Source organism: Diuraphis noxia, unplaced genomic scaffold (assembly GCF_037042655.1).
Source record: "Diuraphis noxia isolate RWA-SAM2 unplaced genomic scaffold, SU_Dnox_SAM2 contig0004, whole genome shotgun sequence".
Classification (NCBI taxonomy): Eukaryota; Metazoa; Arthropoda; class Insecta; order Hemiptera; family Aphididae; genus Diuraphis; species Diuraphis noxia.
In genome coordinates this window covers 30,878,867-30,891,344 of record NW_028301714.1, presented here as the reverse complement: position 1 = coordinate 30,891,344, position 12,478 = coordinate 30,878,867, and the positions used below count along the sequence as shown (strand labels likewise).

Below are 12,478 nucleotides of genomic sequence, written 5' to 3'. Positions count from 1 at the left end.
CTGGGGATCAGCAAAATGGCAGAACGAAAACTATCGTGGCACAATGTGCCATCATCTAAAGTGAGTAAGTGACTAGTGACTATCACTATAATGTCATATTTATCTGAATTCATGTGGAAATAAACGCAAAATATAATAAATCACCGACATTTTAAAAATAAAAATCCAATTTCCTCCAACACATAATTACTAATGAAGCACGTTAAAAAACATATAATTTTTGTAAAAATTTGATTTATTTTTATATAAATTTTTTACACTAATAACATGTACAACGCTGCAAGATAATTAGTATTTGTAATTAGATAATTGGGATGGTAGTCAGAAAAAAAGGTACGGAAAAAAGCCAAGAAAAAAAATCCATGGAAAAAAACCACGGGAAAAATAATCCACAGAAAAAAAAGCCATGGGAAAAATAAGCCACGGAAAAAAAGTCAAAGTACAATAATTAAATAAATTAAAATTAAAATTAAAGTATTAAATTAGGTATTATTTAAAAATTGTTTACACATTATTGGTAAAATATATAAAAAATAATTATAAAAAAATTAAATCTAAAGTATTATTCAACATTTTTAAACATTGGTCATATTGTATACATATATAGGTTAAGTTGTATATATATATAAAATTATTAATACACAGGTTATATGTTAATTAATTTAAAATTTTCAACACATTGTGTTGTCCATATTATAATATAAATTGAATAAAAATAACTCAATATTTTGTGGATATTATCTTGAAATCAATTGATTTATGTCTTACACCCTAAATGGCTATATATGTATAAGTATAAATAGTATAATCAAAGGTGGGAAAGTTAATGGAAAAAATTAACTTTGGCAAGTTAAGTTAATTCAATAAAATTGCCTTCAATTAAGTTAAAAGTTATTAAAAAAAAAAATTAACTAGATAAGTTAAAAGTTAAGATAGAAAATAAAATTAACTTAACTCAATTGAAAAAAAGTTCATTTTTTTTTCAAGTCACAATAATCATAAGTCATAAATTTCCCTAGAATTTTAATTTATACAAATATTTAGCAAGACGCTTATCAGTATTCTAATATTAATACTATTTACTAGTGAAGATTAAAATATAATCTGATTATTATGAATTGATGATATTATAACATCAGAAAAATAAATTACCAAAATCGAAAGAATAAGTTTTCTGTTGGTTCCACGTGATATATATAAAAAAAAATTAAAATTAACTTAACTGCACCATAATGATAATTAACTTTAAAAAGTTAAGTTAAAACGATACAAATTTAACTGAATAAGTTAATAAGTTGAAAACAAAAATAATTAACTAGTTAAGTTAAAAAGTTTAAAAAAATTAACTTTTTAACAAGTTAATGCCTACCATTGAGTATAATGTATATACTTTGTACAGGGTGATTCTTTTTTAAATGAACATGTTGCAGTAGCAGTATCAGTGGCGAAACGAACCTAAATAACCCATAAGCAAACTTACAATTTACACACCCACCCACCTAAACAACGACTTACCGGCTATAGGTTACCTATTATATATTATACCCACGGCACCCACCCAACCCCAAACCTTAAAAAAATCGAGAAGCAATCGCTTCAAAGACCACGGTAGTTTCGCCACTGAGCAGTATGAACTACATGCTATCTTGAAATTAATTAATTAATGTATATTTTTTGTTTAATAAAATCAATACATTCATTGCTGTTTAGAATCTAGAATATATTTATTTCTATGATTCGTGAAAAATAACATATAACCTAACTGTGTATTAATAATTATATATAAATATATACAATATGACCAATAATGTGTACAATTTTTTTAAATAATACCTAATTTAATAGTTTAATTTTAATAGTTATATATTTAATTATTGTAATTTGAATTTTTTTCCCGTGGGCTTTTTCCCTGGATTTTTTTTCTTGGTTTTGTTCCGTGGATTTTCCCTACATTCAATTTGGATATTATTGATATACAAATATCTATACTATATTTAAACTGGTAGTTTCAAAAATCGATGTTGCCTAATAACAAACAGAAACAATGAACACTCGTTACAGATTCTTGTTCTTTAAATTCAAAGAACTAAAGAAGGAACTCGATCCAAATCTAGTTCCTCGTATGAGGACGTGATACCCACATAGGTTTTTCCCGTCTTACAAGCGCGTAAGATTGTAAATTTTATGCTTATGTGATTAGATCATGTATAACTTCGTAGTCCGTTTGTTAATTTGTTTAAAATTTAGAGTAAATTGACCTTCTACAAAAATTCTATCAATATATCATCTCATGAGCTTTTTATTTTAATTGCAATATAATTATTTAGTCCGTACAGCGTATTCCAGATTTTCTTCATAAATAAATAATTTTTTTTTTATTACTATAGCGTGATTAACATAATATACAAATTCCGCAGCTAGAATAAGAATAATTGAAAAAAGCGATAACAAATCAAAAAAAGCATTTATTTTATACAAAAATAAGCCAAAAAAAGGGAAATTAAATTGGTTTACTTGGAATGAAAATGACGTGAACCGAATTTATGTATAAAAATTAGATTTTTATCTCTTATTGTATAAAAACAAAGCGTTTATTTTGCTTTAAAATCCGAGTCTTATTTTATTATGCTTTAAAACACGAGCTATTATTAAATATTAATATCTTAATTCGTGGTAATTTTCCATAGACCTATAGGTCTATGTAATTTTCTTCATAATTGTGATAAGGATTAAGGTTAGGTCACAGATATATACAATAATCACAATATAAAAATGTATATATCTGTGGGTTAGGTACTTCTGATGATAGTTAATACCCGTGGTTTATACTATCAATTACCATTTATCATTGTTTAATTTGAATTATGGGCCTTTATGGATTCAACTATATACTACACTACTACACTCTATAAAAATTGTACAAGTGTGAAGGGTACATAATGTAGTAAATTACAGCTGCCCTTTAATTATCTACACTATAAAACCTGTAAGTTCGTTGTCCGTATACTCCAGTCTTCAATTCTTAATACTCATCTTTGCTAATAATCAGTCAATCAGTGATACCTGAGATTTCTCAATATTTACATTTTACAAAAATGGATTCCAAATCAAAAAAATATGAAATAATTGAATTTTTGGGCGAAGGACAGGTAATATGAAATTAATTATTGTAATTGTTTTAAACACTTGTACAATTGCATAACCGACTTGAAATAAGTTATATTATTTATTATCAAATATTAATGTCATTTCTTAATTTGTAAAATATAGTTTGCCACAGTATATAAAGCTAAGGATTCAGTTACCGACAAAATTGTTGCTGTTAAAAAGGTAATTTTTATGAGACCTATCTATAAACTATAGTTGTACAATATATTCTAGATTACGGTTTTTTTTTCACTAGATTAAACTTGGTACTGCAGAAGACGCCAAGGATGGTGTTAATCGTACAGCTCTCAGAGAAATAAAACTTCTTATTGAACTTTATCATGAAAATATCATTGCTTTGTTTGGTATACTATTGAATAATTTAATACCTAATCATTCTAAAGATTATTAATGTATTTGTACCTTTTTTTTTAGATGTTTTTGGTCATTTGTCAAATATTTCTTTGGTGTATGACTTCATGGACACAGATCTTGAAGTCATTATTAAAGATTCATCAATTGTATTCACTCAGTCCCACATTAAAGCTTATACAATAATGACACTTAAAGGATTGGAATATTTACATATGAATTGGATTTTACATAGAGTAAGAATTGCTTTTACTTCATCCAATACATTTATAATTTAAACTGTGATACTAATTTTTTATAGGATTTAAAACCAAACAATTTATTAGTGAATAAAAAAGGTATATTAAAAATTGCTGATTTTGGATTAGCCAAACGATTTGGAACACCAGATCGCTTACATACACATAGGGTAGTCACTAGATTTTATAGAGCACCAGAACTGCTATTTGGTGCGCGAGCATATGGACCGGCTGTTGACATTTGGGCAGTTGGCTGTATAGTAGCAGAACTTTTACTTAGAGTTCCATTTTTACCTGGTGAATCTGATTTAGACCAGTTAACCAAAATATTTACCACCCTAGGATCACCAAATGAAGAGACTTGGCCGGTAACAATCTTAAATGATCCTTATTATATTATAAATATGAAATATTTGCTGCTTGCATATTTTATCATATCTTTTAAAACACTATGTAATTTTATCTATTAAATCTTTTTTTAGGGTGTTGCTAAATTATCTGATTATGTGGTATTCAAAAAATTTCCGGCAATTCCTTTAAGAGAAATATTCACAGCAGCTCCAAATGAATTACTAGATGTAATTGGTGGTATGCTTAATGTGAATCCCTTGACAAGACCTACAAGTTCTGAAGCATTGCAAATGCCATACTTTAGGTAAATAAAACATTGGATTTATACATTTTTAATTGTTTAATTCTTGTATTTTTACTAATTCTTCATATCCATTTCAGTAATCGACCACCACCTTCTTTAGGTAGTCAACTACCATTACCATCCTGTATCAGAGATAGTAATCCAGAAGATCAGGACCAGGATGCTAAAGGACAAAAAAGGAAATTCACTGATTATTCAGAAGGAGGTGATTATAATTTTGATTAAAATATTAAATGATTCTTACACATTTAAATGTCCATTATTTATATTTAATTTTACAAATAATAATAATATTATTAATTTTTTGATTTGTTTCAGGAACACAACCAAAACGTTTAGTCTTTGATAACTTTGCATGAGTATGTTAGGCATACCAACAAAAAATAATTTCTTACATTTAAGTTTTATACTATATTTTTGTACACATTAAAATTAATTTAAATATCATCATCATTGTCTTTATCATTAGTTATTATAGAAGGTATGCACGATTTATCTGAAAGAACACCATGTTCAATTAAGAAGTTTTCTACATCACCAGCATAAAAGTCATCTCCTAGCTCGTCTGTAATTCGCACAAAGTTTCCAACAAGTTGTCCCGCTCTATATGCAAGTAAAGCTGGTACACCACACATTTTGAAGTTTAAACTCATACCAGCACTTGAACCAATTAGTTTACAAAATTTTGTTTTTTGAAATTCACGGCATAGAACTTTCAAACATGAATTCATGATTGAACATGTTGGCACACTGTGTTCATAAACATGCACAATGACTGTTACATAAGGATTTTCATTCTCAACTGCTACTAAAAAGTCATCTCCAGTTAATAAGTCAAAGACTTTACCAAATTCTGGTGCTTCTTGAGTCTTGGCCATCATTTCCTTCATTCGTTTTTTGCGATATTCAGCTAGAAACTGATCATCTAATTCTTCAGCTTCTGACTTGCATGTTAGAGCCATATCATTTATTTGCTTTAATACATTTTTTTCATGCTGTACCCTCTGAGCAGATTGTTGTCGTTTGTATTGTTCCCAATCATTAAGTACTCCTTTTGGTCCGGTATTTGACGATGTCCCGTCCCAGTCTGACTTAGACTGTTTAGGAGGATCCCTGTCAAGCATTGGCTCATCTTCATCGCTGCTACTACAGTAATAATGAAGTTTTTCACCCAGCAATTTACTTTCTAAATCCGTCATGGTGAATAAATTAAGAGGTAAAAGTGAATCACTGTATATTATGTTTTTAATACTTAAATTCTCAAAGCTTTGGACCACAGACCACTAATGTAGTAGTGTTAGTGTCAACTGTCAAGTGAATGGTAAACATTAATCAATACTATTAAAATGATTATGTTATCACAGTTACACCACAGAATAAGGTATTTAGTAAAAAGTGGCAACACTGTATGTAAAATAAAATCACAACTATAGTCAAATAATCATTCCATTTATTCATGTTTAATAGTGCAATAGTCAGACCAAGTTGGATTATTAATATAATAATATTATAAAATTATATTTATATTAATAAATCCACCTTGAGTCAGAATAAAAAAAAAAATAGTACTCTTAGTTCTTACTCTAGAATTGTTGAATATTATAAATATTATAATGATAAATGATTAATAGTTATTCCTATTAGTTTATCAGGTTATATCTTTATATCGTTAGGTAAATATATAATAAAAATATATAAATAATATGAATTCTGCTAAAACTAAAGGAGAAGACTTACATTTCCTTTTTACTTACTAAATAGGTTGAACAAGTAAAATACAAACACTAAAAACCTTGAATTAAGATAGAAGTTTAACTAGATATCACTGGATACTTATAGAATTTATACCACAAATTAAGATATTAAAGTAACCACTTTTTACCCATCTAAGATGTTTGTTTAAAAAATACATTACTAAATTAAAATATATATTTAATAATAAAATTGTTTACCTACCTAGCACTCACATATCAAATGACAATTACCATACGTAATTACTAATATTCCAATGACAATGAATTACCAGTGTAATAGAAAAGTAAAAGTGCTCAGACTAAGCGTTTAGAAAATAAGAGCTATTAATTACACTAATTATTGATGTAAAAAAAGGGTGATTACTATCCCTACATACTATTCTTATTCTGTGATACTATATTTCACACTACTTTAACTAATAATAATTTATGCATGCCAAATACTAAACAAACAGTATAAATTGTGTTATTATTTGTTATTTATACAATAGTATAAATATTTAGGAAGTACTACACTGTGACCAGTGAGAGTAGATGTTGGATAGTAACAAGACACAGCATAGCCATAGCAGAGAGCCTTCACACAATAAAGACGATTACTAACTAACAAAAATTTTAGTCTTAAGAAAAAATCATTAAAAGCATTGTATAGAGTACTTGTACTTTGTTGTATGGTTGTGGAATCTGGACTTTATAGACAAGATAAAAAAAAAAATGAAGCAATGGAAATATTAACCTGAAAAGGATTACTATGTATTAGTTGGTCTGAAAGGAAGCGTAATGAAGAAATTCTCCAAATATTAAAGAAGAAAGTATTATTATCCATCATAATATTAAGAAGCGGAAAATGTATGAAACATAACATAACCCCTTTATGACCAACATAATGGAAACATGAATCAATGGATGCAAAATAAGAGGAAGACATTCTAAGGTGAAATGATTTAAATGGATGAATGTGATGGGTATTCAAATGAAGACTCTGGTGTTAAAAAGAGAAGAATGGAAGTCATTTTTTTGGTGTCACGAGGATTAGCCTTTAGAACAGCAGAAGATATGCTAAACACTTGAATATAATTTGATATTACATTTAACCTATAATGTTAAGCAAATAGACTTGTCTCATTAAAAATAATGATTTAATACTATCTTATACATGTAATAGATTTACATTTATTAAGTGAAAATCACATTCAGGAATCATGCCACTAAATATTTGTCATAGATATTCATGAAATTTTTTTTCCTTTACATAGTAAGTATACAAAAAACATTTTTTAATAACTATTTAACATTTCTGTTTTAATTTTAATGATTTCCTGGGTTTGTTTATATCTTTTAACTAAGTCTTTATATTGTGGACCATCTACAGTCTTATATTTATCTTGTAGTTTCTGCAATTCCTTAAACTTTGCCAAATCTGTTTCATATTCTTTTTCTTTAGCATTGTAGTATTTTTCCAATGACTCGTATAAATCTTTTGAACAAGAAAATTTACTGATGATATCACTCTGCAACTTACTAATAAAAGTGATTAAACAAATTGAAATTACAATTCAAAAGTTATTTCTTACTTTGAAATAGCTTTAATAGCATCTACTTTTTTTGATAATTGTTGAGCTTCTAAAATATTGACATAGCTACTATCCAATAATTTAAGCATTGCATGTTGTATCTCTTTTTGATTGTTTGTGTACTTATTCAAAAGGGTCAACATATTATTTAATTTATTTTTTATAGTATCTGGCATAACTGATTCAGATTCAATTAACTTTAACAAATCTAAAAAAAAACAATAAAATAATATAGATATTAGGCTTTTATATGCATAGAATTTAGTTTAATAACTAGTGTACCTGCGGGGATAGATTCTTTTTCGTAAGTAATTAAAGCACACTCCTTTTGTATGCATTCCTCAATGCATTTTTCAAATTCAATTTTATCATCGGCTGACAACTCCTTTACTTTGTAGTGTGATTCATCATTTTTAAAAAGTCGATAATGAGTAGTTATATCTATACATTTTTTTCTCAACTCATCATCCTTAATATGATACAATGAGTTTACAAATATGCGTTGTTTAAGAGCTTCTAATTCATTTAATCGTATCTCATTAGTAGTTTCTTCTTTCCCGTAAGATTTCTGTGCAGGAACTTGATCACCGCGAATCATTTTTTCAAATTTTTTTATTTTAAGAGCCATCATATCAGTTAAAAATAAATCGATTGATTTAAAAAAAAAAAAAAAAATGTTTGAATTAAGAAATTCACAGTTCAATATTTACAAAATTGAAAAAAATTTAACCGCTTAATGCTTAAGTAATGAATTGATTGGTAGACGGAAATTTAAATTGAATATTCTATTATCTAATATCATCTTTTGACTTTTCACGGTAATCTGATAATATAACAGTAGATTCTATGTTATCTCATATTTCTATGATTCTTGCCATGAAATATGTTAATACTATTATTATGGTTCATTCCAAGATCTTTATATTAAAGTTGATTAACCGAGTCGTGAAAATATGCGATGTCTGCCGTCCTGGTCAATCCCAATTGAGTTGTAGTTTGATCACTAATCTTTATTCTGTGTCTATAAATTAATTAACAACATTTATCATTTATATTAAATTTATTTTCACGTTTAATATACCGTAATTTACTTGGAAAATACTGTAAGAAAAATAATTGAGGTATTACTTTTGTCAACTGTACAATAGATTAAGCAATAATATGAAAAGTACAAATGACAGATGTTCAACAATAATGCGGTTTTCTGTCTTTTTTTTTTTCAGATATTTTAAAATGGAAAACGTATTAGAAAAACAATTATTGAAAGTGGCAGAATCAATTGAGCAAAAGCTTGATCAAGAGATACAGAAACTTGATGAGTTGGATTTAGATAGTATTGAAAATATACGAGAACACCGCTTGCAACAAATGAAAAAAATGATCAAACAGAAGGAAGAATGGATGGCTAAGGTAAAACTTATTTTATATATTGGACTATAATTTCCTTATTTATAAAATATATTTCTTAGGGACATGGAGAATATGAAGAATTGAGTGATGAGAAAAGTTTCTTCGAAAAATCAAAACTGAGTCCAAACATGGTGTTACACTTTTATAAAGACGGATCAACTCGATGCAAAATAGTTGATCATCATTTAAAAATATTATGTGCACAACATTTGGAAACACGTTTTGTTAAGCTAAATGTTACTCGTTTTCCTTTTCTGACAGAGCGCATGAAAATCCGTGTCATACCAACCATTGTGTCAATAGTAGATAGTATATCCAAAGACTTTATTGTTGGTTTTACTGAATTGGGGAATTGTGATGATTTTTCAACTGAGATGTTGGAATGGCGTTTAGCACGATCACAAGTTATTGATTACAAGGGAGACTTACTTAACCCTCCAGATGTTGTCAAGAACAACAGAACAATGTTATTAGAGAAAAATAAGACAATAAGAGGTTATGTAGGAAATGATTCAGATGGTCTTGATTCTGATTGATCTGGTCTAAAATGTTAAACTAATATACTAATAAAATACTTAAATAAACTAATATAAATCATAATTTTTTTTTTTTTTAACTTATAATATTGTTAATCTTACTTAACCTCTATTGTAGAGTATTTTTTACATTCCTACGATGTTTTTCATACATTTACCTACAGCATTTATTTATAATGATTTAAATTTTTTGTTAAATTGTTATATTGTTTTTTTTAATTAGAATTTTAAAATGCTCATTGAAGATAGTTATTTCAGCATATTATATATATATAAAGACAGAAGTCATCAAGCTTATATATTTTTCATCATTACATTTATTTTCACTTATCTTATTTTGAAAAATGTATTTGTTTAAAAAGAAAAAAATCATAATTTGTAAGTGTTTATTAATTTAATATAACACACACTGCCACATAACTAAGTTTAGTTTATACTCAACGTTTAATTTATTTTATACAATAAAATTATTACTCTAATTAACTCATACTTTTTAAATTATTTCTATTTGATTAGGGCTCCCATACATCGAAATCTCATTTACATCTGTTTTTCAGGAACACTATGAACTCTATGATTTCCAAGAAACAAATATGTTATAAACACATACTATGTTACAAAAAACTGTTTTGCCAGGTCCACACAGAGACAACAAAAGTAAAACAAAACAAAAACTCTTGTGTTTTTCGACAAAATCAAAACATTTTTGTTCTTTCCAACAAATTGTTCGTGTTTTGAAAAACAAAGTCGTGTCCCTAGCTGCGGTGTCGGTAAACATCAAAAGGTTTTGGTTTTGTCGTTGTTTTTTGCGATCACTGTCGAACGTGTGTGGACATGTTTTCAAAACAACTAACAGGCAATATTTTTATCGGGATTTCGCCATTTCGCGGGCAGTACCAATTTGGTTGTTTATAAATATATATTTATTATAAAATCAAAACGTCTTTTAATCTTATTATTTATTTTTTTACATTGTAACTGTAGGTAAATATACCCAGCACCCAACATAAATAAATCTTCATCGTCTTCAATATCTCTTTTCAATTTCCGTGTTTTCACTCACAGTAAAAATTTTTTTAAAAACTTGTAAGTACGAAGAATTTAGAAAGCTAGGATACTCTGAAGACAGACTAAATGACCACGGATGAACAAAATAAAACGACGAGTTTATATTTCTGTATGGATAGTTGAAAACAAAAACAAAACACGAACAAATGTTTGAATTTTGTTCATGTTTTGTTTAATTTTTACTCAACTCAGTATGGACTATGGACACATGTTTTGTTTGCGTTTTATTTTTTTCAAACTTCAAAAAAGGGTTTGAGTTTGGTTTTTGTTTTGTTTCTGTGTCGTCTATGTGTGGACCCGGCATTTGGATCATTTTTATTTTTTTTTATCCATTTCGAGGAATATTACAAAAATATATATACCGTGTGTTCATCAATTTAGGAAACACTGAATTTCTCGGCTGGATAATATTGGAATAAATCGAATATTTTTTACTTGCAAGTAGTATATAAATACACAGTTTTAGATAAATTTCAAATTTATAACCCTCTCGGTACGCGCATGCACAACACAACTTATTATTTTTTTAAATAGCAACCGGTATTTTTGATACCAAATTCAAATTAACTGAATTCTTTGTAAGCCATTTTGATCAATTAACCATGTCTAAAACTAAAATTGACTGAATGAAAGCCATTCAAATTTTAATAAATAATATATTTTTATAATTCATAAAATCATTTATAATGATTTATTATTGGTTACTTTGTGAGTATTATAAATTTATGTGGTGGATGATATCGACCTGGGTATTGTTCAAAAAAAATACGTAAAATATTCAAAAAGTAACCAAAAATAAATAATTATAAATGGCTTTCATTCAGTCAATTTTAGTTTTAGAGTTATCAGTTATGGTTAGTTGGTCAAAATGACTTACAAAAAATTCAGTTAATCCAAATTTGGTATCAAAAATACCGGTTGCTATTTTAAAAAAATAAGTTGCGCATGCGCGTACAGAGGGTTAAAAATTTGAAATTTATCTAAAAATGTGTATTTATATACTACTTGCTTGTAAAAAAGATTCGATTTATTCCATAGTTGGACATTTGCGTAAGATGATTACGTTAGATGGTGTAAGCCAGTAAACTGATGAGGATTTTCTAGGAGTTACGGGATATGTAAGTGTTTTATTTGTGAACATTCTAATATTGAGTACCGAAACATAATAATATATGGAAATCTGCAGTATTTTCATTTATTGTCTTGATGCCAAGATCTTTATGGATAGTCAGGATAGGAATAAATGGTGGAGCATTAAAACTATTAAATTAATTTTTAAGATTAACACATTTTTTAAATGTGGTGATTCAACATTTAAATCATACACAATGCCATGTATTAATTCGAAATAAATTAAAAATGATTTTAAAATATTATTAATACTATTTAATTATTATTATCGAATTAACTGTAGTGGACATGCATATGCGCTATGTATATCATGTAGTTTAACCTTTCGGCAACTTAGAGTACATTAAATTAATTGTATAAGTAAATGTACAATTTATTTCCTTAGCTGTTTTATTATGAAACATATTATTTCGATTGGGATTTTGTTAATAATCGCAGAATAAATCATTTTCTGTGTTTAACATCTTCAGGTGTTAGTTTCAAATTACTAATTGAAACAATAATGGGTAGACATTATAGACACCCATTTTTCTTTTGAAGTGAATGAATGAAAATATAGTTGGCGCCCTATAAAATATATTTTTCCTGCGCC

At 27.3% G+C, this 12,478-nt stretch overlaps 4 protein-coding genes across 4 annotated transcripts; 2 read left to right on the top strand and 2 right to left on the bottom strand.

Moving 5' to 3' along the window:
• Nucleotides 1-2,789: 2,789 nt before the first annotated feature.
• On the top strand, nucleotides 2,790-4,863 carry Cdk7 (Cyclin-dependent kinase 7). The gene is made up of 8 exons (XM_015516178.2): nucleotides 2,790-3,149; nucleotides 3,271-3,330; nucleotides 3,404-3,512; nucleotides 3,583-3,755; nucleotides 3,821-4,126; nucleotides 4,241-4,413; nucleotides 4,491-4,618; nucleotides 4,732-4,863. The coding sequence occupies exons 1-8, from the start codon at nucleotides 3,096-3,098 to the stop codon at nucleotides 4,770-4,772; spliced, it is 1,044 nt and encodes a 347-aa protein (XP_015371664.2). The 5' UTR covers nucleotides 2,790-3,095; the 3' UTR covers nucleotides 4,773-4,863.
• On the bottom strand, nucleotides 4,661-5,738 carry LOC107167223 (phosducin-like protein 1). The gene has a single exon (XM_015516179.2). It carries the CDS (start codon nucleotides 5,610-5,612, stop codon nucleotides 4,851-4,853), a length of 762 nt encoding a protein of 253 aa, XP_015371665.2. The 5' UTR covers nucleotides 5,613-5,738; the 3' UTR covers nucleotides 4,661-4,850.
• Nucleotides 5,739-7,284: 1,546 nt separating this feature from the next.
• LOC107167234 (uncharacterized) lies at nucleotides 7,285-8,534 on the bottom strand. The gene is made up of 3 exons (XM_015516193.2): nucleotides 8,024-8,534; nucleotides 7,742-7,949; nucleotides 7,285-7,688 (listed from the first exon to the last, which is right to left on the bottom strand). Exons 1-3 carry the CDS (start codon nucleotides 8,370-8,372, stop codon nucleotides 7,445-7,447), a joined length of 801 nt encoding a protein of 266 aa, XP_015371679.2. The 5' UTR covers nucleotides 8,373-8,534; the 3' UTR covers nucleotides 7,285-7,444.
• Nucleotides 8,535-8,662: 128 nt separating this feature from the next.
• On the top strand, nucleotides 8,663-9,751 carry LOC107167235 (phosducin-like protein 3). Its single transcript, XM_015516194.2, has 3 exons — nucleotides 8,663-8,862; nucleotides 8,965-9,151; nucleotides 9,211-9,751. Exons 2-3 carry the CDS (start codon nucleotides 8,975-8,977, stop codon nucleotides 9,685-9,687), a joined length of 654 nt encoding a protein of 217 aa, XP_015371680.2. The 5' UTR covers nucleotides 8,663-8,862; nucleotides 8,965-8,974; the 3' UTR covers nucleotides 9,688-9,751.
• The last annotated feature ends 2,727 nt before the right edge of the window (nucleotides 9,752-12,478 follow it).